Consider the following 12278-nt stretch of genomic DNA (forward strand, 5'->3'; position numbering starts at 1 on the left):
GCATGTTGTCTTACTCCAAGCTGTATAGGCTCGAAAGCCTACTACCAATTAAGCATATTAGGTGATGTGCATCTCTGTAATGAGAAGGGGTGTGGTCTAATGACATCAACACCCTATATCAGGTGTGCATAATTATTAGGCAACTTCCTTTCCTTTGGCAAAATGGGTCAAAAGAAGGACTTGACAGGCTCAGAAAAGTCAAAAATAGTGAGATATCTTGCAGAGGGATGCAGCACTCTTAAAATTGCAAAGCTTCTGAAGCGTGATCATCGAACAATCAAGCGTTTCATTCAAAATAGTCAACAGGGTCGCAAGAAGCGTGTGGAAAAACCAAGGCGCAAAATAACTGCCCAAGAACTGAGAAAAGTCAAGCGTGCAGCTGCCAAGATGCCACTTGCCACCAGTTTGGCCATATTTCAGAGCTGCAACATCACTGGAGTGCCCAAAAGCACAAGGTGTGCAATACTCAGAGACATGGCCAAGGTAAGAAAGGCTGAAAGACGACCACCACTGAACAAGACACACAAGCTGAAACGTCAAGACTGGGCCAAGAAATATCTCAAGACTGATTTTTCTAAGGTTTTATGGACTGATGAAATGAGAGTGAGTCTTGATGGGCCAGATGGATGGGCCCGTGGCTGGATTGGTAAAGGGCAGAGAGCTCCAGTCCGACTCAGACGCCAGCAAGGTGGAGGTGGAGTACTGGTTTAGGCTGGTATCATCAAAGATGAGCTTGTGGGGCCTTTTCGGGTTGAGGATGGAGTCAAGCTCAACTCCCAGTCCTACTGCCAGTTTCTGGAAGACACCTTCTTCAAGCAGTGGTACAGGAAGAAGTCTGCATCCTTCAAGAAAAACATGATTTTCATGCAGGACAATGCTCCATCACACGCGTCCAAGTACTCCACAGCGTGGCTGGCAAGAAAGGGTATAAAAGAAGAAAATCTAATGACATGGCCTCCTTGTTCACCTGATCTGAACCCCATTGAGAACCTGTGGTCCATCATCAAATGTGAGATTTACAAGGAGGGAAAACAGTACACCTCTCTGAACAGTGTCTGGGAGGCTGTGGTTGCTGCTGCACGCAATGTTGATGGTGAACAGATCAAAACACTGACAGAATCCATGGATGGCAGGCTTTTGAGTGTCCTTGCAAAGAAAGGTGGCTATATTGGTCACTGATTTGTTTTTGTTTTGTTTTTGAATGTCAGAAATGTATATTTGTGAATGTTGAGATGTTATATTGGTTTCACTGGTAAAAATAAATAATTGAAATGGGTATATATTTGTTTTTTGTTAAGTTGCCTAATAATTATGCACAGTAATAGTCACCTGCACACACAGATATCCCCCTAAAATAGCTAAAACTAAAAACAAACTAAAAACTACTTCCAAAAATATTCAGCTTTGATATTAATGAGTTTTTTGGGTTCATTGAGAACATGGTTGTTGTTCAATAGTAAAATTAATCCTCAAAAATACAACTTGCCTAATAATTCTGCACTCCCTGTAAGGGGGTCCTATATAATGATAGATATATAAGGGGGTCCTATATGATGATAGATATTATATAAGGGGTCCTATATGATGATAGATAATATATAAGGGGTCCTATATGATGATAGATATTGTATAAGTGGGTTCTATATGATGATAGATATTATATAAGGGGTCCTATATGATAATATATATTATATAAGGTGTTCTATATGGTGATAGATATTATATAAGGGGGTCCTATACGATTATAGATATATAAAGGGGTCCTATATGATGATAGATATTGTATAAGTGGGTTCTATATGATGATATATATTATATAAGGGGGTCCTATATGATGATAGATATTATATAAGGGGTCCTATATGATGATAAATATTATATAAGGGGGTTCTATACGATTATAGATATATGATGATAGATTTTATATAAGTGTTTGATGTCCTCCTTTTGGGGTTATGAAAGTGGCCTCCCTAGTTACGCCCCCTATGGTTGACTGAAGTGATAACATAGGTTGTACAGTAATAATATTCAGGCTATCAGAATATTCAATATCATTTTCCCTGTTATAATATACCGCGCTACCACTTTAATGACATTTTCGCATTGCCTCCAATCAGGTGATGACCACACGTCAGCTGCCTAAAATATCTGCTGTCACACTGATGTCCCCTTTACCCTAGTGGTATCCGCGTGCCAAGTAGGCAAAAGGTGGTGTCCAGCAGTGATCTGTAAGAGAAGCAAACAAACATGAAATAAAAGCGTATCACAGAAATCGACATAAATCTTCACCACAGCATTATTAAAAAGGGATAATGTTATATGACTTGGGTTCAGAGCCTTCAAAGGGCAACACCTCCCTTAAAGGGGTTGTCCAGGATTAGAAAAACATGGTCACTTTTTTCCAAACATTCCTGGTATTGCAGCTCAGCTACATTGGCGTCATTGGAGAAGAGCTGCAATACCGCAGACAACCTGTGGACAGGGGTGGTGCTGTTTTTAGAATAAACAGCCATGTTTTTTTTAATACTGGATAACCCCTTAGGCCTCACGTCAGTGAATCATGGGTATGGGGTCTCCACGGACAGCACACATACCCACGTGTGTATTATCAGTGGAGATATCAGTGACACCACAGACGCACGTCCTATTTACGGATCGCTCACACACATTATAGTCTATGGGACTGTAAATACCAGGGACACAAAACGGTTGGCATCAGCCAAGAGGTGTCTGCGGAATATGACACACGGAGGGCCAAAATGGACACATGGACTTTCACGGATAAACCACTGAGCATCTTGTTATAGATGTCATCATGGACACGGACATGTGAAAGAGGCGCTAAAGAGGATGCACTTGCTCGTCTGACATGTCTGTACAAGAGCCTTTATACATGAGAGCAACCAATCAGAACGCTGCTTATATTTTTTTTAACTTCCCTGATCTAATGCAAGCTTGAATATGATTGGCTACTATGAGAAACCAATTCAACATTCATAACTTTATGGACAAGACTCGGTTTTTCGAGTCTCTCATGTAACAGGGGGCAGAGCAACCAATCAGAACACTGCTTTTATTTTTTTTAACGGTCCTGATCCAATGCAAGCGTGAATCTGATTGGTTGCTAAGGGCAACCGATTCAATGTTCATAACTTTATGGACAAGACTTGATTGGCCTACACGAGAACAACCAATCACAACGCTGCTTTTATTTTTTAACCAGTCCTGATCCAATGCAAGCGTGAATCTGATTGGTTGCTAAGGGCAACCGATTCAATGTTCATAACTTTATGGACAAAACTTGAATGGCCTACACGAGAGCAACCAATCAGAACGCTGCTTTTATTTTATAACCGGTCCTGATCCAATGCAAGCGTGAATCTGATTGGTTGCTAAGGGCAAACGATTCAATGTCCATAACTTTATGGACAAGACTTGATTGGCCTACACGAGAGCAACCAATCAGAACGCTGCTTTTATTTTCTAGGCGGCAATTATAAAATGCAAGCTGGAATCTGATTGGCTGCTATGAGCAACCACTTTACTTTTCATAAGTTTATGGACAAGACTCGTTTTTTTAAATGCACAAACAAGTTTCTGGCCTGACAGGGGGACTAACTCCACGCTGTGGGACGCCGACTAGTCGCGATGTTCATGAGACACATAAACATACGCGTACGCGGTGCCACATTCAACATGGCCGTCTCTGTCAGGCTGTCAGCCGCCGAAGCGCCCCACGCCCCTCCTTCCATTGGCTGCCTGAGCCGTGACGTCAGTAGTGGAAGCCGGAAGGGTCATTGCGCAAGTTTACCGCTGCTGCTGCTGGGATCACATCCCCAGCGCTCACCCTTGTATCATGCGATTGGCGCACTTCCTAAAGCCTCAGAGGCTGCAGCGGGTGGCGGCTCTTGCCAGCTGTCTGATCCCGGGAGGGCGAGGGAGACTGCTGTGCCAGCACATCCCCTCAGATGCCATATCTGTCCCCTGCAGGCAGCTCAGCTCAATGCCAGCCACCATGGAAGTCGTTCTGAGCAAGTCTGTGCCCCCTCTGCCACCCTATGAGACCAAAGAGAAAAGCCCCCCACCCCCTGAGCTGCAGAGCTTGCACTTCATGCATTACTACAGGTCCCTGGAGAAGGGGCAGAGGGTGGCACTGCTGGGGCAGCTGGCTGCAGACTATGGGGTGGATCATGGCCAGGTGGCAGAGCTCAGCAGTAAGCTGGTGCAGGCCCAGCAGAAGAGGGACCTGGGCACCGTCATGCAGGTGGAGGACCGGCTCAGGTACTACCTCACCCCCCAGTACAAGGTGCTCTTCAGCCATCTCAGCAGGATGGAAGGAGGCATGAAGTTTCTGGTGGACCTCAGGTCTGACATAGTGGAGGGAGTGACGTCTAAGGTGGCGGATGCTCCGCATCTTCGGGTAAGTGCTCTCCCCCCCCCCCCCCCTGTCATTTGGTGTGTTGCATTGAGCTATGCGTTTACGGACGGTGGCGTTGGCCTCTGATGACGTCACATCTTGCCGCAGCGCCTGCGAGGAGTGAGAAGTGATGACGATGTGGCGTCAGTCCAGAGATCTGTGGATCGCAGGGTGACACGGGATGACGGAGAGCGATGTCACCAGAGGCACGTATGCATGGCACCCAGGCGCGTGACAGAAGAAGCAGCTTTGGCTCCGGCGCTCATGAAATGCTGTGGGGAGATTTATCTAAACCTGGTGCAAAGGGAAAGTGGACTTGTTGCCAGTAGCAACCAATGAAGTTGCAGGGGTCTTAAAAAAGAAATCTGAATTTAACCACCTCAGCCCCCAGTGCTTAAACACCCTGAAAGACCAGGCCACTTTTTACACTTCTGACCTACACTACTTTCACCGTTTATTGCTCGGTCATGCAACTTACCACCCAAATGAATTTTACCTCCTTTTCTTCTCACTAATAGAGCTTTCATTTGGTGGTATTTCATTGCTGCTGACATTTTTACTTTTTTTGTTATTAATCGAAATTTAACGATTTTTTTGCAAAAAAATGACATTTTTCACTTTCAGTTGTAAAATTTTGCAAAAAAAACGACATCCATATAGAAATTTTGCTCTAAATTTATAGTTCTACATGTCTTTGATAAAAAAAAAATGTTTGGGTAGAAAAAAAATGGTTTGGGTAAAAGTTATAGCGTTTACAAACTATGGTACAAAAATGTGAATTTCCGCTTTTTGAAGCAGCTCTGACTTTCTGAGCACCTGTCATGTTTCCTGAGGTTCTACAATGGCCAGACAGTACAAACACCCCACAAATGACCCCATTTCGGAAAGTACACACCCTAAGGTATTCGCTGATGGGCATAGTGAGTTCATAGAACTTTTTATTTTTTGTCACAAGTTAGCGGAAAATGATGATTTTTTTTTTTTTTTTTTTTTTTCTTACAAAGTCTCATATTCCACTAACTTGTGACAAAAAATAAAAAGTTCTATGAACTCACTATGCCCATCAGCGAATACCTTGGGGTCTCTTCTTTCCAAAATGGGGTCACTTGTGGGGTAGTTATACTGCCCTGGCATTCTAGGGGCCCAAATGTGTGGTAAGGAGTTTGAAATCAAATTCAGTGAAAAATGACCTGTGAAATCCGAAAGGTGCTCTTTGGAATATGGGCCCCTTTGCCCACCTAGGCTGCAAAAAAGTGTCACACATCTGGTATCCCCGTACTCAGGAGAAGTTGAGGAATGTGTTTTGGGGTGTCATTTTACATATACCCATGCTGGGTGAGATAAATATCTTGGTCAAATGACAACTTTGTATAAAAAAATGGGAAAAGTTGTCTTTTGCCAAGATATTTCTCTCACCCAGCATGGGTATATATAAAATGACACCCCAAAACACATTCCCCACCTTCTCCTGAGTACGGAGATACCAGATGTGTGACACTTTTTTGCAGCCTAGGTGGGCAAAGGGGCCCATATTCCAAAGAGCACCTTTCGGATTTCACTCGTCATTTTTTACTGAATTTGATTTCAAACTCCTTACCACACATTTGGGCCCCTAGAATGCCAGGGCAGTATAACTACCCCACAAGTGACCCCATTTTGGAAAGAAGACACCCCAAGGTATTCCGTGAGGGGCATGGCGAGTTCCTAGAATTTTTTATTTTTTGTCACAAGTTAGTGGAAAATGATGATTTTTTTTTTTTTTTTTTTTTTCATACAAAGTCTCATATTCCACTAACTTGTGACAAAAAATAAAAACTTCCATGAACTCACTATGCCCATCAGCGAATACCTTGGGGTCTCTTCTTTCCAAAATGGGGTCACTTGTGGGGTAGTTATACTGCCCTGGCATTCTAGGGGCCCAAATGTGTGGTAAGGAGTTTGAAATCAAATTCAGTGAAAAATGACCTGTGAAATCCGAAAGGTGCTCTTTGGAATATGGGCCCCTTTGCCCACCTAGGCTGCAAAAAAGTGTCACACATCTGGTATCCCCGTACTCAGGAGAAGTTGAGGAATGTGTTTTGGGGTGTCATTTTACATATACCCATGCTGGGTGAGATAAATATCTTGGTCAAATGACAACTTTGTATAAAAAAATGGGAAAAGTTGTCTTTTGCCAAGATATTTCTCTCACCCAGCATGGGTATATATAAAATGACACCCCAAAACACATTCCCCACCTTCTCCTGAGTACGGAGATACCAGATGTGTGACACTTTTTTGCAGCCTAGGTGGGCAAAGGGGCCCATATTCCAAAGAGCACCTTTCGGATTTCACTCGTCATTTTTTACTGAATTTGATTTCAAACTCCTTACCACACATTTGGGCCCCTAGAATGCCAGGGCAGTATAACTACCCCACAAGTGACCCCATTTTGGAAAGAAGAGACCCCAAGGTATTCGCTGATGGGCATAGTGAGTTCATGGAATTTTTTTTTTTTTGTCACAAGTTAGTGGAATAGGAGACTTTGTATGAAAAAAAAAAAAAAAAAAAAAATCATCATTTTCCACTAACTTGTGACAAAAAAAAAAAAATTCTAGGAACTTGCCATGCCCCTCACGGAATACCTTGGGGTGTCTTCTTTCCAAAATGGGGTCACTTGTGGGGTAGTTATACTGCCCTGGCATTTTCCAGGGGCCCTAATGTCTGGTAAGTAGGTAAATGACCTGTGAAATCTGAAAGGTGCTCTTTGGAATGTGGGCCCCATTGCCCACCTAGGCTGCAAAAAAGTGTCACACATCTGGTATCTCCGTACTCAGGAGAAGGTGGGGAATGTGTTTTGGGGTGTCATTTTACATATACCCATGCTGGGTGAGAGAAATATCTTGGCAAAAGACAACTTTTCCCATTTTTTTTATACAAAGTTGGCATTTGACCAAGATATTTATCTCACCCAGCATGTGTATATGTAAAATGACACCCCAAAACATATTCCCCAACTTCTGCTGAATACGGAGATACCATATGTGTGACACTTTTTTGCAGCCTAGGTGGGCAAAGGGGCCCAAATTCCTTTTAGGAGGGCATTTTTAGACATTTGGATACCAGACTTCTTCTCACGCTTTGGGGCCCCTAAAATGCCAGGGCAGTATAAATACCCCACATGTGACCCCATTTTGGAAAGAAGACACCCCAAGGTATTCAATGAGGGGCATGGCGAGTTCATTGAAAAAAAAAAATTTTGGCACAAGTTAGCGGAAATTGATTTTTTGGATTTTGTTCTCACAAAGTCTCCCTTTCCGCTAACTTGGGACAAAAATTTCAATCTTTCATGGACTCAATATGCCCCTCAGCGAATACCTTGGGGTGTCTTCTTTCCAAAATGGTGTTATTTGTGGGGTGTTTGTACTGCCCTGGCATTTGAGGGTCTCCGCAATCATTACATGTATGCCCAGCATTAGGAGTTTCTGCTATTCTCCTTATATTGAGCATACAGGTAATGAGATTTTTTTTTTCCGTTCAGCCGCTGGGCTGAAAGAAAAAAATGAACAGCACAGATTTCTTCATTCGCATCGATCAATGTGGATGAAAAAATCTCTGCCAAAAAAAGAAAAAGGAGGGGAAAGGCGTCTGCCAGGACATAGGAGCTCCGCCCAACATCCATGCCCACTTAGCTCGTATGCCCTGGCAAACCCGATTTCTCCATTCACATCAATCGATGTGGATGAATAAATCATTGCCGGGATTTTTTTTTTTATATATACAAAGTGTTTGCCAAAGTATATGAACACCGCCACCTCCTCAGCTCATATGCCTCGGCAAACGTATCTTTTACTGCAGAGGAGAAATCTCGTCTTGCAGCGCCGCATACACCGACTTGCGTGTAATCTGACAGCAGCGCAATGCTTCTGTCCGAATGCACATCAGTGCTGCAGCTAGTCGATCGGTTGGTCCACCTGGAAGGTAAAAAAAAAAAAAAAAAAGAGAAAAAACCAGGCCGCAACACAATAATTTTATTAACTTTGGAAGAGAACATAGAAACTTTAACTTTTTGAACTGAACATTAACCTTTTTGCTTACTGGTGTTTTTTTTTTTTTTGTTTTTTTTTTACCTTTATAGAACAAACCTCTCCTTCCCCATGGGTCAATGTGCAAAGCGCAAATCGCCCAAAGATGTGGCGAAGTACGTTATGCACTTTGTCCCATGTGAAAGGAGACGTTTGCAGCAGCTGTGAGTGAATGGGCCCTAATAGCCCTGTGTGCCTGTCCTGGTGAGATGTGATCCCTATGCTAGGTGTACCTGTGTGTGGTACTTCCGGAAACACTCTCCTAAGCATAGGGCAGGGTGGTCAGGGCAGTCAGGACAGAAATAGCGGGTGTCACGCCTTATTCCACTCCTGCTACAGACACGACATCTTTTTCGGGGTGACGGTTGGATTGAGGTACCAGCAACGACATTGGGGAAATGTCGCTCGTGTAGACGGCTAACTACACTGGTGGATGGGGCCACGGAACCTTCTGGATACAGGAGGTTCTCGATGATCTCTTCCTGGAATTTGAGGAAGGATCGTGTTCTCCCAGCCTTACTGTAGAGAACAAAACTATTATACAGCGCCAATTGAATCAAATATACAGACACCTTCTTATACCAGCGTCTGGTTCTGCGGGAAACTAAATACGGAGACAACATCTGGTCATTGAAGTCCACCCCTCCCATGAGCAAATTATAGTCGTGGACTGAGAGGGGCTTTTCAATGACACGGGTTGCTCGCTCAATTTGGATTGTCGTGTCTGCGTGAATGGAGGAGAGCATGTAAACGTCACGCTTGTCTCTCCATTTCACCGCGAGCAGTTCTTCATTACACAAGGCAGCCCTCTCCCCCCTTGCAAGACGGGTGGTAACAAGCCGTTGGGGGAAGCCCCGGCGACTAGGTCGCACGGTGCCACAGGCGCAAATCCGTTCTAGAAACAAATGCCTAAAGAGGGCCACACTTGTGTAGAAATTGTCCACATAAAGATGGTACCCCTTGCCGAATAAGGGTGACACCAAGTCCCAGACTGTCTTCCCACTGCTCCCCAGGTAGTCAGGGCAACCGACCGGCTCCAGGGTCTGATCTTTTCCCTCATAGACACGAAATTTGTGGGTATAGCCTGTGGCCCTTTCACAGAGCTTATACAATTTGACCCCATACCGGGCACGCTTGCTTGGGATGTATTGTTTGAAGCCAAGGCGCCCGGTAAAATGTATTAGGGACTCGTCTATGCAGATGTTTTGCTCGGGGGTATACAAATCTGCAAATTTCTGGTTGAAATGGTCTATGAGGGGCCGAATTTTGTGGAGCCGGTCAAAAGCTGGGTGGCCTCTGGGACGGGAGGTGGTGTTGTCGCTAAAATGCAGAAAACGGAGGATGGTCTCAAATCGTGTCCTGGACATAGCAGCAGAGAACATGGGCATGTGATGAATTGGGTTCGTGGACCAATATGACCGCAATTCATGCTTTTTAGTTAGACCCATGTTGAGGAGAAGGCCCAGAAAAATTTTAATTTCGGAAACTTGGACTGGTTTCCACCGGAAAGGCTGGGCATAAAAGCTTCCCGGGTTTGCGGTTATAAATTGTGTGGCATACCGGTTTGTCTCTGCCACGACTAAGTCCAAGAGCTCCGCAGTCAAGAACAGCTCAAAAAATCCCAGGGCCGAACCGATTTGAGCCGTCTCAACCCGAACTCCAGACTGGGCGGTGAAAGGGGGAACTACAGGTGCGGCTGAAGTTGGTGACTGCCAATCAGGGTTTGCCAGCACCTCAGGGACTCTAGGGGCTCTACGGGCCTGTCTGTGCGGTGGCTGCGACGGGGTAACTACTGCACGTGCCACCGTACCAGCTTCAACTGCCCTTCTGGTGCTCGCTACTTCACCATGTTGTACGGCAGTGCTGGTACTAGGTCCAGGAAGGGCTGCGCTGCTGGTGTATGCCTCACCACGTGATCCGGCAGCGACAGCCCCACTCTGCTGCTCTTGAAGCGGATCCTGCGTAACCTGTGGTCTAGCGACACGGGGCCGGGTACGCCTGGTGCTATCAGGGACCTCAGCCTCCTCGTCCGAACTTTGGGTCAGAGAGCCACTGCTTTCCACAGGTTCATATTCTGACCCGCTAGATTCGTCAGATGAGGGTTCCCACTCCTCATCCGACTGGGTCAGAATCCTGTAGGCCTCTTCAGAAGAATACCCCCTGTTTGACATTTTGGACTACTAAATTTAGGGGTATTCCCTGAGACTACCCAAGAAAAAAAGCAAACCTGTCTTACAAAGGGGAGGCTAGCGAAGTACCGGAGGCCGCTGCGGTTGATAAAAAATATCAAAACTGATTTTTTTATCGCCGCAGTGCGTGTACAGTGAATGTGCAGTGATCAAAAAACAAAAAATTTTTTGTCACTGCGGCGGGGCGGGCGTGGGTGAACGCACGTGTGGGCGACCGATCAGGCCTGATCGGGCAAACACTGCGTTTTGGGTGGAGGGCGAGCTAAGGTGACACTAATACAAGTATAGATCTGACAGTGATCAGTTTTGATCACTTACAGATACTATAAAAGTACAAATGCTGATTAGCGATACGCTAATCAGCGAATAAAAGTGACTGCGGTGCAGTGGGCTGGGCGCTAACTGACGCTAACTACCTAACCAAGGGGCCTAAACTATCCCTAAAACCTAACAGCCAATACTAGTGGAAAAAAAAAAGTGACAGTTTACACTGATCACTTTTTTTCCTTTCACTAGTGATTGACAGGGGCGATCAAAGGGGTGATCAAAGGGTTAATTGGGGTGCAGGGGGGTGATCTGGGGCTAAGGTGTAGTGTTTGGTGTACTCACAGTTCAGTCTGCTCCTGTGCTGGATCCAACCGACGAAAAGGACCAGCACAGGAGCAGACAAGCCATATAACAGATCATATTTACTAATATGATCTGTTATATGGCTTGTGATTGGATTTTTTGAAAATCGCCAGCCTGCCAGCCAATGATCGTTGCTGGCAGGCTGGTGACGAAATTGTTCTTTAACTTTTGCCGGCCCGCGATGCGCATGCGCGGGCCGGCAATACCCGAAATCTCGCGTCTCGCGAGATGACGCACGGATGCGTCCAGGAGGAATGAATCAACCACCTTCCGGACGCATCCGTGCGTTAGGCGGTCGGGAGGTGGTTAAAGGGTTTGTCTAGTTTCTGCAAATAGCACTTATTAATGTTGTCAACAGCTACCAATCAAATTCAAGTTCTTAGGCCTCTTTCACACTTGCGTTGTCCGGATCCGGCGTGTACTCCACTTGCCGGAATTACACGCCGGATCCGGAAAAACGCAAGTGTACTGAAAGCATTTGAAGACGAAACCGTCTTCAAAATGCTTTCAGTGTTACTATGGCAGCCAGGACGCTATTAAAGTCCTGGTTGCCATAGTAGGAGCGGGGGAGCAGTATACTTCCCGTCCGTGCGGCTCCCGGGGCGCTCCAGAATGACGTCAGAGCGCCCCATGCGCATGGATGACGTGATCCATGCGATCACGTGATCCATGCGCTTGGGGCGCCCTGACGTCACTCTGGAGCGCCCGGGGAGCCGCACGGACGGTAAGTATACTGCTCCCCCGCTCCCCGCTACACTTTACCATGGCTGCCAGGACTTTAGCGTCCTTGCAGCCATGGTAACCATTCAGAAAAAGCTAAAAGTCGGGTCCGGCAATGCGCCGAAACGACGTTTAGCTTAAGGCCGGATCCGGATCAATGCCTTCCAATGGGCATTAATTCCGGATCCGGCCTTGCGGCAAGTGTTCCGGATTTTTGGCCGGAGCAAAAAGCGCAGCATGCTGCGGTATTTTCTCCGG

The 12278-nt window shown here is 45.6% G+C and overlaps 1 protein-coding gene across 1 annotated transcript in view; it reads left to right on the forward strand.

The window, feature by feature from the left end:
- Positions 1–3793: 3793 nt before the first annotated feature.
- MLYCD (malonyl-CoA decarboxylase) overlaps positions 3794–12278 on the forward strand; it is a 45629-nt gene continuing 37144 nt past the window's right edge. The window contains exon 1 of the mRNA XM_040409646.1: positions 3794–4420. Coding sequence (XP_040265580.1) covers positions 3857–4420 — 564 coding nt within the window. The 5' untranslated portion in view covers positions 3794–3856. The remainder of the gene's footprint in view (positions 4421–12278) is intronic.

Source organism: Bufo bufo, chromosome 10, assembly GCF_905171765.1.
Source record: "Bufo bufo chromosome 10, aBufBuf1.1, whole genome shotgun sequence".
Taxonomy (NCBI): domain Eukaryota; kingdom Metazoa; phylum Chordata; class Amphibia; order Anura; family Bufonidae; genus Bufo; species Bufo bufo.